This window comes from Papio anubis, chromosome 13 (assembly GCF_008728515.1).
Source record: "Papio anubis isolate 15944 chromosome 13, Panubis1.0, whole genome shotgun sequence".
Taxonomy (NCBI): domain Eukaryota; kingdom Metazoa; phylum Chordata; class Mammalia; order Primates; family Cercopithecidae; genus Papio; species Papio anubis.
In genome coordinates this window covers 83980293-83996267 of record NC_044988.1, presented here as the reverse complement: position 1 = coordinate 83996267, position 15975 = coordinate 83980293, and the positions used below count along the sequence as shown (strand labels likewise).

General features: G+C 44.7%; 1 protein-coding gene across 1 annotated transcript; it reads right to left on the bottom strand.

Moving 5' to 3' along the window:
* Nucleotides 1-5437: 5437 nt before the first annotated feature.
* Nucleotides 5438-15700, bottom strand: ATP6V1G1 (ATPase H+ transporting V1 subunit G1). The gene is made up of 3 exons (XM_003911323.3): nucleotides 15385-15700; nucleotides 10790-10890; nucleotides 5438-6257 (listed from the first exon to the last, which is right to left on the bottom strand). Exons 1-3 carry the CDS (start codon nucleotides 15464-15466, stop codon nucleotides 6084-6086), a joined length of 357 nt encoding a protein of 118 aa, XP_003911372.1. The 5' UTR covers nucleotides 15467-15700; the 3' UTR covers nucleotides 5438-6083.
* Nucleotides 15701-15975: the final 275 nt, after the last annotated feature.

The following is a 15975-nucleotide window of genomic DNA, read 5'->3' as shown; positions in this document are numbered from 1 at the left end:
CCGGAAGTAATCCAAATCACTGAGTGGTCACATGGAGAACAGTTGCCCTGACGTCACCCAACTTGTATCAGACTTTGCAAGAAATAAACCTTTGTTACATTAAGCCACAGAGATTTCAGAGCCTGTCCTGTCCTGACCAATGCAGCTATTATTAAACTTGTAATCAAGAATGATTAGTCTGAGAAAAGGACAGCAAATTTTAGAAAATTAGGAAACATTTGCTGAGTACCTAGAATGTTCCAGACACCTTGTATAGTGCCTTATCTTCTCTAATGTGGGGGTGGTTTTTGGCACCCAGGGGACATTTGACAATATCTGGAGACATTTTTTTGTTGTCACAACTGAAGGGGTTCTGCTGGCATCTAGTGGGTAGAGGCCAGGGACACTGCTACAAAGCCCTATAATGTATTAAGTGTACAAAAAGAAACCCTCCCAGCCAGGCATGGCGGTTCATGCCTGTAATCCCTGCACTCCGGAGTCTGAGGTAGGCAGATGGCTTGAGCCCAGGAGGTCGAAGCTGCAGTGAGCCCTGATCGTTGTGCCACTGCACTCCAGCCTGGGTGAAAGAGCATCTCAAAAAAATAAAACCTCTCTGCTGTTGGTTTCTGTGACTAGCAACATTGAGTTGCCTGGCTCAGTATTAATAGTCAAGCAGTTATATAAATAAGCACAACTCTATTAATCCAGAATAAAAATATTGGTGGCATCCCATTTAAAAATTGAGTCTAAGCCCTTGAACATGAGTGTTGCTTCATGTTTCTCCAGTTTGGTAGATCTGTATTTGCAGTTGGCAGAGATTAGGAGTTGCTACACTTAGCAATAAGGAGAGTAAAGCCTTAACAAAACTGGATACAGTTTGGGACATGTTAAGATGGAGATGTTTACCAGACATCCAAGTCAAAATATCAAATAAGCAATTTAATGACTACAGCTCAGGAGAAATGGGTTTGAGATACAAATTTGGGTCTTCAGTATAGGTAATAAAGCCAGGAAATGAATGTGGTCTCACCAATAGAACATTAGAGAAGTCCAAGAACAAAACCTTGGTGATATGGTTTGGCTGTGTCCCCACCCAAGTCTCAACTTTCCCACGTGTTGTGGGAGGGAACAAGGGGGAGGTAATTGAATCATGGGGGCCAGTCTTTCCTGTGCTGTTCTCATGATAGTGAATAAGTCTCATGAGATCTGATAGGGTTTTCAGGCTGCTTTTGCTTCTTCCTCATTTTCTCTTGCCTCCACCACGTAAGAAGTGCCTTTCACCTCCCACCATGATTCTGAGGCCTCCTCAGCCATGTGGAACTATCAGTCCAATTAAACCTGTTTTTCTTCCCAGTCTCAGGTATGCCTTCATCAGCAGCATGAAAACAGACTAATACAATATATTGGTACCAGGAGTGGGGTGCTGCTAAAAAGATACCCAAAAATGTGGAAGCAACTTTGGAACTGGGTAACAGGTAGAGGCTGGAACGGTTTGGAGGGCTCAGAAGAAGACAGGAACATGTGGGGAAGTTTGGAATTTCCTAGAGACTTGTTGAATGACTTTGCCCAAAATGCTGATAACAATATGAACAATAAGGTCCAGGCTGAGGTGGTCTCAGATGGAGATGAGGAACTTGACTGGAGCAAAGGTGACTCTTGCTATGTTTTAGCAAAGAGACTGGCAGCATTTTACCCCTGCCCTAGCAACTTATGGAATTTTGAACTTGAGAGAAATGATATAGGGTATCTGGTAGAAATTTCTATAAGCAGCAAAACATTCAAGAGGTGACTTGTGTGCTGTTAAAGGCATTCAGTTTTATAAGGAAAGCAGAGCATAAAAGTTTGGAAAATTTGCAGCCTATTTGATAGAAAATTAAAACCCATTTTCTGGGGAGAAATTCAAGCTGGCTGCAGAAATAATTTGCGTAAGTAGCAAGGAGCCTAATGTTAATCCCCAAGACCATTGGGAAAATGTCTCCACACCATGTCAGAGACCTTCACAGCAGCCCCTCACATCACAGGCCTGGAGGCTCAGGAAGAAAAAGTAGTTTCATGAGCTGGGCCCAGGGTCCCTGTGCTGTGTACAGCCTAGGGACATGGCACCATGTCCCAGCCCCTCCAGCCATGGCTGGCTGAAAGGGGCCAATGTACAGCTCGGTCTGTGGCTTCAGAGGGTGGAAGCCCCAACCCTTGGCAGCTTCCACATGATGTTGAACCTGCAGGTGCATAGAAGTCAAGAATTGAGGTTTGGGAACCTCTGCCTAGATTTCAGAAGATGTATGGAAATGCCTAGATGCCCAGGCAAAAGTTTGCTGCAGGGGTGGGGCCCTCGGAGAACCTCTGCTAGGGCAGTGTGGAAGGGAAATGTGGGGTCAGAGCCACACACAGAGTCCCTACTGGGGCACTGCCTAGTGGAGCTTTGAGAAGAGGGCCACCGTTCTCCAGACCCCAGAATGGGATCCACTGATAGCTTGCATCGTGCACCTGGAAAAGCCACAGACCCTCAACACCAGCCCATGAAAGCAGCTGGGAAGGAGGCTGTACCCTGCAAAGCCACAGGGGCAGAGCTGCCCAGGATCATTGCAGGCTGTACCCTGCAAAAGCCGCAGGGGTGGAACCCACCTCTTACATCAGTGTGACCTGGATGTAAGACCTGAAGTCAAAGATCATTTTGGAGCTTTACAATTTGACTGCCCTGCTGGATTTCAGACATGCATGGGCCCTGTAACCCCTTTGTTTTGGCCAATGTCTCCCATTTGGAATGGCTGTGTTTACCCAATATTTGTACCCCCATTGTATCTAGGAAGTAACTAGCTTGCTTTTGATTTTATAGGTTCATAGGTGAAGGGACATACCTTGTCTCATATGAGACTTTGTACTGTGAACTTTTGGGTTAATGCTGAAGTCTTTGGTGGACTGTTGGGAAGGTATGATTGGTTTTGAAATGTGAGGACATAAGATTTGGAGAGATCAGGGGCAGAATGATATGGTTTGGCTGCATCCCCACCCAAATCTCAACTTGAATTGTATCTCCCAGATTTCCCACGTTGCGAGAGGGACCCGGGGAAGGTAATTGAATCATGGGGCTGGTCTTTCCGTGCTATTCTCGTGATATTAAGTCTCACAAGATCTGATGGGTTTATCAGGAGTTTCCTCTTTTTCTCTTGCCCTCACCATGTAAGAAGTGTCTTGCCTCCCACGATGATTTTGAGGCCTCCCTAGCCATGTGGAACTTTTAAGTCCAATTAAACCTTTTTCTTCCCCATCTCGGGTATGTCTTCATCAGCAGCGTGAAGAGACTGATAAAAGCAGAAGGAGGCCAAGTGTGGTGGCTCGCACCTGTAATCCCAGCACTTTGGGAGGCCGAGGGCAGATCATAAGGTCAAGAGATTGAGACCATCCTGGCCAACATGGTGAAACCCCATCTCTACTAAAAATACAAAAAATAGCTTGCCGTGGTGGCGCATACCTGTAGTCCTAGCTAATAGGAAGGCTGAGGCAGGAGAATCACTTGAACCCGGGAGGTTGCAGTGAGTCGAGATCATACCACTGCGCTGCAGCCTGGGTAACAAGACTCCATCTCCAAAAAAAAAAAAAAAGCTGAAGGAAGAACGAGGGAGAGAATGAATGAGAAGCAATGAAGCATAATACTGCATGATGGAAGCTAAGTCGGCTGGGTGCAGTGGCTCACAGCTGTAATCCCGGCACTTTGGGAAGCCAAGTCAGGAGGATCGCTTGAGCCCAGAAGTTTGAGACCAGCCCAGGGTACATGGAGAAACCCTGCCTCTACTAAAAACAGAAAAATTGGCCAGGCGCGGTGCCTCACGCCTGTAACCCCAGCACTTTGGGAGGCCGAGGTGGGCGGATCACAAGGTCAGATCAAGACCATCCTGGCTAAAATGGTGAAACCCTGTCTCTACCAAAAAAAAATACAAAAACTTAGCCAGTCGTGGTGGTGGGTGCCTGCAGTCCCAGCTACTCGGGGGGCTGAGGCAGGAGAATGGCGTGAACCTCGGAGGCGGAGCTTGCAGTGAGCCAAGATCGCGCCACTGCACTCCAGCCTGGGTGACACAGCAAAACTCCGTCTTAAAAAAAAAAAAAACAAAAACAGAAAAATTAGCTGGGTGTGATAGTGTGTGCCTGTAGTCCTAGGTACTCGGGAGGCTGAGGTGGGTCGACTGAGCAGGGGACACGGAAGTTGCAGTGAACTGAGACCACACCAGACCACTGCACTCCAGCCTGGGTCACAGAGCGAGACCCTCTCAAAAAAACAAAAGTGGTTAAATGAAGGAATGGTCAACCCTGTCAGAGTACGGAAGGTCAAGGAGGAAGAGGATGAGCTTTCTCAACCTGGACAGCATTGCTGATCTTGACACACAGCTTCAGTGGGATAGCAAGACTTGAGGGTTTTAACAGTAAAAAAAAAAAAAAAAAAAAAAAAAAAAACCTTATTTTTTCCCACCTTTAAGGAATTGTTTAAAAAGAAAAAAAAAAATAAAAGGAAAAAAAAAAAAAAAGGGTTTAAAAAAAAAAAAAAAAAAAAAAAAAAAAAAAAAAACCTCATCCAGTCACTCTTTTGAGGAATTCTATAAAAAGGAACAGAGAAATAACAGTAACTAGAGACAGTAGTGGTCTGAAAAAAAAAATCCTGAGTCATATTAAATATGAGGGTTTTTAAGGTCATCTAGTTGTCTTGTCTTGTATCAGAACAAGGAAATCCCACGTTCTTTGAACTGTTTTCACCTATAAGCAACTACTTTTGCAACCAAAGACTTTCAGCTAAGAGGGCCACAGGACATTTAACTGGGTGTGGTGGCTCACACCTGTATTCCCAGCACTTTAGGAGGCCGAAATGGGTGGATCACGAGGTCAGGAGATTGAGGCCATCCTGGCTAACACGGTGAAACCCTGTCTACTAAAAATACAAAAAATTACCCGGGTGTGGTGGTAGCCGCCTGTAGTCCCAGCTACTTGGGAGGCTGAGGCAGGAGAATGGCATGAACCCAGGAGGCGGAGCTTGCAGTGAGCCGAGACCGCTCCACTGCACTCCAGCCTGGGCAACAGAGCGAGACTCCGTCTCAAAAAAGAAAAAAAAAAAACAACAACACAAAACTTGTAAGGGCTACTGTGAAGGTACTGCAGGTATAATGCACATCATCTAGCCCACCAGAAAGGAAATATGCTTAATAACTTGCCCCAGGCCAAGGCTCTCTAGAGAAAAGAAACTACAGACTAGTTGCTTGCTGTTTTCCAAAACATTTGTTGGGTGAAATCATATGATGCATGTATCACGAACATTTTCTAATTATGTATATAAATGGGTATGTGATATGTGTGCTGTTTGTGCGCTAATGTCCTAAGTGAAATTATGCAGACCATCTGGGTCAAAGTGCATTATGCATTATCAAAAAAGATGAACCATTGATCATCATGGAGACAAGGAAAAAAATGAACGGGAGAAAAATGCATGACAGAGTCTTTACTTTTAAATGATTACTGATACACCAAGTAATAACATGTAACAAGTTCTTGAATTCTATCATCTAGTAATTTTAATTAAGAGAAACTAAAAGCAGCCCAAATAATTCTACTAGTATTCACTGTTCTAACCATTAGCAAGAATGGACTACATTAAGGCTGGCTGCTGCTTCACACAGGTTACAAAGAACTATTTACTACTTTTTCATAGATAAAGCCCCTGACCTTCAAGAAAGTGTTAGGGAAAAAAAGTATTTAATCCCTTCCTTTCTTCAAAGAATGGTTATGTGGTGTTTTTTTTTAAAACTAGATCTAAGAAAGAAAAAGTCAACAGTGATATACATGTTGCTTGAGCCAAAAGGCATATATACCTTGCCAAAAAGACAACATATACCCATTAAATTCCTAAGAAATATGAGGTAAAAAGATGAAATCTTTAGATAATTTCTAAGTTTGTACAAAAAAGCTAGATTTGCTACTGCCCAAAAAGTGGAAGGTCCTACTATATAATATATGGAAATAATTTAATGCCATTTCATAAGAATGTAACTACAGCTGTGCTAAAGCTTCATATTCATGAGGGCATCTAAAATGCCACTCCACAGAACAGGTGCTTCTCTCTTCTTCTATCCATTTATGCGGTAGTTTTCATGGATTTCTGGCCGAATGTCACAGACAAAAGCCAAGAGGTTATCCAAGACTTCATCCCTGTTCTGCCGGAAGTAGGTCTGGAGGATGGTCATCTTCTCCTGGGTCTCCTTCTCCACTTCAGTGCTGCAACTGCCATGGGATCCCAATGCCTGGAGATGGGGAGCGATGCCACAGAGGGATTATCAGAACAATGCTCTGGTTGGTCAGGTACATCTCATAAGCTACTTGCTGACTTTTGGAGAAACCCAGGCTCACCAATCAGTATACTCAGAATGTGACCTTGTGGCTGAAGCACATGTGACGTATTCCCTGAGTCAACGGGAGCCACATCTACCAAAAGTAAACTGCACAGCATTTCCACTGCTAGGAAATTATTCCAAAGACATGTATTCACATCTCTCCTCTAAGAGTCTGCTATATAGCCTTAACCAAAGACAGGAATCAACCTAAAAACTCAGCTTGCTTCTATACAAGAGAACTATTCAGGAATTGCAATGAACTGTAAAATATAAGCAAGATATACAACAGTATCAATGTGGTATGTTTTTGTATCTGTGGTTTTAAATGTGGGGAGATACATGGTTTTTAAAAATTCCTAAATTTAATAAACACAAGCCAGACATGGTAGTGCATGCCTGTAGTCTCAGCTATTTGAGACACTGAAGCAGGAGGATGGTGAGTTGGAGCCCTACCTGAGCAAAATTCCAAGAAGACCCCATCTCCAAACAAAACAAGTAAGAATAATAAACACAAGGAAGATACAATTTAGGAGTAATATACAAGGAGTTTCACCATTATTGGTTAGTGTTTTAGTTCTTAAGTTCAACAGTGGATTCACCAGTGTGTCACATCTGTTCTTGCAAATATAAATATTCTATAAGAATTTAAAAAAGAAACCTGTTAACAGTGACTGGCTCTAACAGAGGAGTACTGCAGATCTGAAAGAGAGGAAAACTAATTTCTCATTGCTGCCCCCACCACCACCCCCACTTTTATTTATTTATTTATTTTTTTGAGACAGAGTCTTGGTCTGTTGCCCAGGCTGGAGAGCAGTGGTGCGATCTTGGCTCACTGCAAGCTCTGCCTCCCGGGTTCACGCCCTTCTCCTGCCTTAGCCTCCTGAGTAGCTGGGACTACAGGCGCCTGCCACCACACCCAGCTAATTTTTTTTGTATTTTTAGTAGAGACAGGGTTTCACCATTTTAGCCAGGATGGTCTCGATCTCCTGACCTCATGATCCACCCACCTTGGCCTGCCCCTTTTTATTACCTGAATTTTTATCGTAAACATCTTATCTCTTCAGTTTCTCTTAGCAATTTCACACACACTGACATGAATTTTCTTTTACCTTCTATGGTCTTCACAGTACAACCAGCTTTTTGTTAACTGCTGTGCCTTCTTTACTAGAACTTAACCTGTAAGGTTTTGGAAGACATAACTTTTGTGTCAGACCCTTTTTACTCATCTAATCTGTTCTTGCCTCACTATACATATACATATGCTAATAACAACATCCCTTCATATTTGTATAACATTAATTTGCAAAAGATTCTCTCACATTACCTATTTCTCACAACGACCTATAAGGAGGCTATCACTCCATTTTTTTTCCCCAAAAAGATGGGATTTCACTATGTTGCCCAGGATGGCCTCAGACTCCAAGCTCAAGAGATCCTCCTGCAGAGCTGGGACCACAGGTGTGCACCACTGTGCCTGACTTTATCACTCCATTTTCTCCTTTTAAGAGATGGAGTCTCACTCTGTTGCCTAGGCTGGAGTGCAGTGGCATGATCTCGGCTCACTGCAATCTCTACCTTCTGGGCTCAAGCCATCCTCCAACCTGAGCCTCCCGAGTAGCTGGAACTACAGGTATGCACCACCATGCCCAGCTAATTTTTGTGTTTTTTGTAGAGGCAGGGTTTCACCATGTTGCCCACGCAGGTCTTGAACTCCTGGGCTCAAATGATCCACCCACCCTAGCCTCCCAAAGTGCTAGGATTACAGGCAGGAGCCACTGTGCCCTTAGGGCTCTTCATACTATACTATAACTGTTCATATCACAGGAATCTCCCGGGGCATTTCATAACAGCTCAGTTGCTAACTCATACTTTTATGTTCAGAACCCCGTTACCTGTTTCTTGAATATAAGCCATATGCCAGGCTCTGCTAAGTTGTCTCAAAAACTAAAGAGGTTATAAATGGAACACTGCTAGAAAGATTCAGAGTTTGATTGAGCATGGTAGCTCACACCTCTAATCCCAGCACTTTGGGAGGCTGAGGCAGGTGGATCGCCTGAAGTCAGGAGTTCGAGACCAGCCTGCCAACATGGCGAAACCCTGTCTCTACTAAAAAGACAAAAAAAAAAAAGAAAAAAAAATTGCTGGGTGTGGTGGTGGGCACCTGTAATCCTACTCGGGAGGCTGAGGCAGGAGAATCACTTGAATTTGGGAGGTAGGGGTTGCAGTGAGCCAAGATCACATCATTGCACTCCAGCCTGGGCAACAAGAGTAAAACTCTTGTCTCAAAAAAAGAAAAAAAAAAGAAAGAAAGAAGAAAAGGAATCAGAGCTTGTGCTTTACAGTGCAATACCAGTACCATCTCTATAATCAACTGCAACACACAATGTAAGAATATGAGGGCACATGTCATTGGGACCTCCAAAGCCTGTGCCACAATAAAGAAAAAAGAATGTAAAAATATGAAGACGGGCCAGGTGTGGTGGCTCACGCCTGTAATCCCAGCACTTTGGGAGGCCGAGGCACGGGAATCACAAGGTCAGGAGTTCAAGACCAACCTGGCCAAAATAATGAAACCCCATCTCTTCTAAAAATAGAAAAATTAGCCAGGCATGTTAGTGCACGCCTGTAGTCTCGGCTACTTGGGAGGCTGAGGCAGGAAAATCATTTGAACTTGGGAGATGGAGGTTGTAGTGAACCGAGATGACGCCACTGCATTCCAGCCTGGGTGACAGAGCAAGACTCCATCTTGGAAAAAAAAAAAGTGCTGGGTGTGGTGGCTCACGCCTGTCATCCCAGCACTTTGGGAGGCCGGGGCAGGCGGATCACCTGAGGTCAGGCGTTCAAGACAAGCCTGACCAACAAGGAGAAACCCCGTCTCTACTAAAAATACAAACTTAGCCGAATGCACATGCCTGCAATTTCAGTTACTTGGGAGGCTGAGGCGGGAGAATCATTGGAACCCGGGAGGCAGAGGTTGTGGTGAGCCGAGATCATGCCATTGCACTCCAGCCTGGGCAACAAGAGCAAAACTCCGTCTCAAAAAAAAAAATGGCTGCCCTGACACACAAGGGTATTTCTACATTGTTTTATGAGCAATCTGACAACTTACAGCACCTATCAGCCCCAGTTCAAGAATCAAAGAAACATGTTAAGTTTTATTTGTATTTATCTTGTTTTTTTTGTAGAGACACGGTCTGGTTTATTGCCCAGGCTGGTTTTGAACTTGTGGCTTCAAGCAATCCTCCCACCTCAGCCTCCCAAAGTGTTGGGATTACAGGTGTGAGTCACTGTGCCCAGCCAAGTTTTAATGGCACTGTAATTGCCAAGAACAAAGATGATCCAGCTTGGGAGGTCGAGATGTGAGGATCACTTGAGGCCAGGAGTTCGAGACCAGTCAAGACAACACAATAAGACCCTATCTCTACAAAAACAAAAAAAATTAGCTGAGCATGATGGATCATGCCTATAGTCCTAGCTACTCAGAAGGCTGGGCAGGGGAGGATGGCTTAAGCCTAGGAGCTCCAGGCTACCGTGAGCTATGATCACACCGCTGAGCTACAGCCTGAATGACAGAATGTGACTCTGTCTCTTAAAAAGAAAAAATTAAAAATTGATCAAAATTTTTGCTACTTAATGCAAGGAGAGAGGTATGTGCCTTTAATCACTGGACTTGGGCCTGGAAGTGTGTATGCTGGAACTACCAGAGGCCACAATGTAGAACTTGAGAATGATACAAAGCCAAACACAGAGGGGAGAGAAAGTCCTGAGCATATTATTTAAGCTCTTGGGTTTTTAATTATATAGGCCATTACATTCCATTTAGAATCAGTTTTAATTATATTTTGTTACCTGCACCCAAGAGTCCTGATAGTTCCTTTTCTCTGTGAAGCCCTCCTCTGTCCTTTCCCCTTTCCACAATTGTCCCTGCCTCCTCTGTACTCTCTGTTTTTGTACTATTATTGTATGCACCATACTGTAGCCTGTATCACTGGTAAATGTCTGTACTATATATACTATACTAAAGTGGGGCTCCATTTGATTTGTTTACAACCGTCACAGCACTTTTCAGTTGTAGCTCTGCATGATTTGCACTGTATTACTGAGTCTCCCTGGCCACCAGATGGTAAGCTACACTCCATGAGAGAAGGGACCATGTCTCTTCCTGGTCACAGCTGATTCCTAGCATCTAGCACAGTACCTGAGGCATGTTAACTGCCTAACAGATATGTGTCAAATGAGTGAATAAATGAAAATTAGGACTCAATATGAGTGGAAAAACTGATCATCCTAAGAGACAGATGCCTAAGCAGTCAATAAAACACATGACTATCACATTTTCAAAATTCAACCAGCATCTCTGAGCTATGCTGGCTATTTTGAAAGCCTTGGTGGGACGGGGAATTAGGAGACGAAAGCAGTAACAAAAACAAATGGTGCCCCACCGCAGCTTCCTTGGCCTTGAATTCTTTCTCCCTCTGCAGGCGGTACTGTTCAATTTCAGCCTGAGCTTCTTCTTTGGCCTGCTTCAGCCTCCGGTTCTTTCCTGTTTTCAAAGGAGAGAGCTATATCAGGAAGTGGTTAAAAGTAGAAAAGCAAGCAGAGACTCAGATGGTATATTATAACAATAAACCAAGAATAAATTATGACACAGTCTGAAGAGATGTGCATGGGAAAGAGGGAATGCAGAGCTAACAAATAGTACAGGTTCCTCCCTCCTATAGGCTGTACTTAACTAGAAAGTGACAAAACAAAAATGAATACCTTCTATAACTACAGCCCATTAAAAAGATGGAAAAAAATTGTAGAATGTGTCAGAATATTCTCTCAATCTCAACTATTAAGAACGAACATAGAATGAGTAACATTAACCATCTAGGGAACTCTTCTCCAGAAGTAAACATGTAAGTATGCTGCTCATTAAAGCTGCAACCCTACTTAGATGCTTAGCAAGAAGCCTAATAAGCTCCCAAGGACATCAACCTATAATGTAACTAATGAACCAGATGATGTAACATTGGAAACTAGAAGCAGTGCCTGTCACAAGGAAGTAATGACAGTGGTGACTTGCGAAGGAATGCTGAATGAGGAACACTGTACAGTCAGACTGCACAAGCAGCTGAGAGAAGAGGAGACACAGGTATTTTGGTTTCTAGAAGTGAGTGGCTTAACATACAGCTGGAAAAAATCTCTAGGTTTGGTCAGAGCCTACATGAAAACAGACCACAAGGACAGCCAACATATACCCTCTGCTTTGAGTCTCCACTCACCAAAAATAAAAATAAAAAAAATAAAGAGGGGTTCTAGACCATCCATCAACCTATTTATTTAATTCAGAGCAAAAGACATCCTGCATCTAAAATTAGGCTTTGTTATACATCATTGTATATCAACTGTCTAGAGCCCGTGTGGATAAATGAAAACAAACTTAACCTTCCACCTCCTGATTAAGAACAGAACTTTGGACCTGTAATGAAGTGACCCATGACATCAACATTCCCTGACACTAGTCTGAAACAATTAACAGGTCTCTCTCGAAGCACTCCAAAGACTATTTCTGCAAGTCCACGTTCACTCCAGTATTATTTCTGGCCTATTACTGTCTGCTTCGGCCACCTGTACCCCAATCCTTCACATGCTATCCTCCCATCAGCTATAATGGGCTATATTTCAAAGCTAAAGATATTTTCGAAACCAACAATCTACAAAAAACACTCATGGCCCAAACATTATGCAGTAGCTCCACAAGACATCACTCCCAACTCCCATGGCTCCCTGCATTTATAACTCAAGATAATACCGTTTACTGCCTTTGGCAAACATCTTCAGCATTCAATTTTGATAGGGGCCTCTAAAAATAAAAAATATTTAAACAGAAAATCGTATTTCTCTTAAATCTTGTTTTTCTTGGGCCTTACATATGGGAGCCAGTGTTTTGTTTCACTCCAATGAAATATGCCATTAACACAAACTCTTTAAAAATTTTAAGGTCCAGGCCAGGCGTGTTGGCTCACGCCTGTAATCCCAGCACTTCGGGAGGCCAAGATGGGCGGCTCACAAGGTCAGGAGTTCGAGACCAGTCTGGCCAATATGGTGAAACCCCGTCTCTACTAAAAACACAAAAACTAGCTGGGCGTGGTGGCGAGCGCTACTCGGGAGCCTGAGTCAGAAGAAGCACTTGAACCCAAGAGGCAGAGGTTGCAGTCATCTGACACCACTGCCCTCCAGCCTGGGGGTGACGAAGCGAGACTCCGTCTCAAAACAATAAAAATAAATAAAAAAATAAATGTAAGGTCCAACGCAATGATTTCATTAAAAAATTGGATGGGACCATTTTACATAGTGCCTCTTCCCAACTCTTAACTGGGCAAGTCAACCATAATTATAAATCAAGAAAGGCAATTTTTCAAACTGCAGTTCTTCCGAATACCTCTGCTCCTAACTATTAACAATTCTGAGACAGGACAGGCACAGCGACTCACATCTGTAATCCCAGCACTTTGGGAGGCCGAGAGTTTGAGACGAACCCGGCCAACATGGTAAAACCCTGTCTCTACTAAAATACAAAAATTTATTTTGTATTTATTTATGTACTGATTAATTTATATGTTTTTGTATTTTAATAGAGATAGGCATGGTGGCGGGCACCTGTAATCCCAGCTACTTGGGAGCCTGAGGCACAAAATCTCTTGATCTCGGGAGGTGGAGGTTGGAGTGAGCCAAGATGGTGCCATTGCACTCCAGCCTGAGTGACGGAGTGAGACTGTCTTCAAAAAAAAAAAAAAAAATTCTGAGACGTATGTTAGCCGTAAACTAATACCTTTTTTGGGGGGGAGGGGGGACACGGTGTCTCCCTCTGTTCCCCAGGGTGAAGTACAGTGGCATGATCTCAGCTCACTGCAACCCCTGCCTCCTGGGTTCAAGCGTTTCTCCTGTCTCAGCCTCCCAAGTAGCTGGGACTACACGCGCACACCACCACGCGCAACTAATTTTTGTATTCTTAGTAGACACGGAGTTTCTCCATATTGCCCAGGCTGGTCACAAACTCTCAACCTCAGGTGATACACCCACATCGGTCTCTCAAAGTGCTGGGATTACAGGTGTGAGCCACCACGCCCAGCCAAACTAATACTTTTTAAAACAAATTCACAGCTACCTGAGATACACAAAACCCTGCACCAGGCTTGACAGGATAAAGGTATAAAACATAAATCCTACCTGGCCAGGGTACTCAGAATTATTCTTACAATATTCCAAGCATTTTTTTCTGCACTTCCCCAATCTATTATCCTATCCCTCCCGACAGATACAACTTCTGTTACTGATGAGCCATCAGAACACAAACTCTGAGAAGTCATTCTGAAAATACTCTATCGAGGGCATGACTGGAAATATTCCGGGAAGAACAAAGAACTTTCCAGTCACCGGAGCAAGAACAAAAGGCTTCCTCCCATTCCCAACACCCTCAAAAAAAGCTTTCCAAGTACCACACAACCCCTAATTGCACAAGTAGAAGAGACATGCTTGCAATCTAGTTGGATGTCAGATAGAGTAACACCTATACTAGGAGAACCACCAAGGAACTACTAAGATCAGTATCTTAGCCTTGCATGGAAAGAGAGGCTTCTGAGTCCCAACTATGTTGCTTCCCAGGGTATGGACAAATCATTTCTGAGCCTCATTTTTACCATCTGTAAAATAGGGAAAGAAGCATCTTTCTCACCAGATGGGAAACTGGATACATAAAGTTAAATGAGACATAGTTTCTGTTCTCCAGCTTAGTCGAGTGACTGAGCCATATAAACAAACAGGTTATTGCACGGCAGTGGCAGAAATCAGCACTTGGGAGGGACTCCAAGCCTAATCCCGGTGAGAAGCATAAGTCAGGAAAGGCTTCCCCGAAGAAGTGCTTCCTAAATTTTCAGGTCTGATGGAAGACTAAGGGTCAGAGAACAAAGGGGAGGAGAATTGGAAAAGGCTTCTCCCATCAGAGGAAACAGCGTCTGCAAAGACCTGCAGATGAAAGAAATCATGGTGCTTCTAAGGGACCACAATGATTCAGTATGGCTGGAGGAAAGGACCAAGCCTGACCCACAGGAGCCTCCCCAACTTCATTAAGGAATTTGAGCTTTCTGCTGCAGGCACTAAACGTCTGACTGCAAAGGCGGTAGGAAAATCATATCTGCATTTATTTATTTTGTTCCTTGCCAGCTGCATTTTAGAAGGATGACTGATTGCAGAGAGAATGGATTGATTGGAGGGGACTAGAACGGGTTCCTCCACGTCCCAGTCTAGATTAAACTCACCTGTTTAAATTCTTCAGCAACCTTACATTTCTCCACTCCAGCCCTCATCTCTCCTGCAATTAATTAAGCGATCCAATACCTGCTTCCTTCGCTGCGACACTGAATGCCACGTTAGGGGAGACAACTGATGCACTGGGCACTGCGCTTGCCACATATTACACAGAAACACAGACAACTCCCCCCCACCACACACACACACACACACCAATCAACGATTTAGACAGTCACAGTACCTTTAGAGAAACTAGTGTCCTGGACTAAGACGCTGGTAGTAGACATGGAGGAAAAAGTGAAAGATACGCAAGCCTTGGCGACTGACTAAAGGTGGCAAACGAGGGAGGGAGAAGAGGCAAGTAGGACTCCAGGTTTCCAGACCAAGCAACCGTGTGGATGCTGGCTCCATTCACCGAGACTGACCACCCCAGAGCCGTTAAGTGGGAGAGGGGAAGAACAAAGAGCTCCGTTTGGAGAGCCCACTTCACATGCCTCCAGGCCCCAAGGACGGTAACCCATTACTGTTTCCACGCCCAATTTACCATCTCACATCGTGGCTGCCAGGCGATTCGCAAGCCTTCCAGAGCCTCAGCTCCTCAGAGCTTCGAAACACACAACCTTCCGCGACTATACCCAAGGCCGCACCCCGCAGTTTTTCGGGCCTAATCTACCCACCACCTGCGGCCCAGCGGTCTTCCTTTGACTCGCGCCACGCTGGGCAGCACCACCCTGAAACTCACTTTTACGGGCCTCGGACACCTTCTCGGCTGCCCGCTTCTCGGCCTGCAGCAGCTGCTGAATCCCCTGCGACTGACTAGCCATGGCGGCAGCGATTCTGAGACCAAGGCAAGCCGCCTAAAGCACCTCGAAGGCCCCTTGGGTCAGCTGACACAGCCGCCCACCATCTGCGCCTGCTCCTTGCGCCTGCGCTTCGCCCCTCCCCCGTTGTCACGTGACCGCGCAGCGTAGCATCAGCTGACCGCTCTTGGACTTCTGTGATTAGAAGAGTTAGGGCGGGGCAGAGGAGAAAGGAGCGGAGCGCCTCGACCGCGCCTGCGCAGGGTCTCCACTCTCCCCACCTCTACCCTCTCGAACCTCTTTTGATGGCTGCCGGGTCATCGGTTCACTCGGTGTAGCCGCTCTGCCACGTCGTCATTGCTATAGTCCCTCAGTTTGCAGTATGCTCACATTAACGTTAAGAGAGAATGGACCAAGTCAAATCACTTTCCTCCTACTCTCCACACTGCTCACTCCTTCCCTTTCTGGGACTTTCTTTGGCACTCAAAATTTTATCGGGGGGGTAGTTTAGAAAGATTCTAGCCAGTTCCAGG

Excerpts from the sequence above, each read along its gene's own strand:
- ATP6V1G1 (XM_003911323.3), bottom strand. The coding sequence starts at position 15,466 with ATGGCTAGTCAGTCGCAGGGGATTCAGCAGCTGCTGCAGGCCGAGAAG. Across the intron at positions 10,891-15,384 it reads GGTGTCCGAGGCCCGTAAAA|GAAAGAACCGGAGGCTGAAG; the intron begins GTGAGTTTCAGG and ends CTTTGAAAACAG. Across the intron at positions 6,258-10,789 it reads TCAAGGCCAAGGAAGCTGCG|GCATTGGGATCCCATGGCAG; the intron begins GTGGGGCACCAT and ends CCCCATCTCCAG.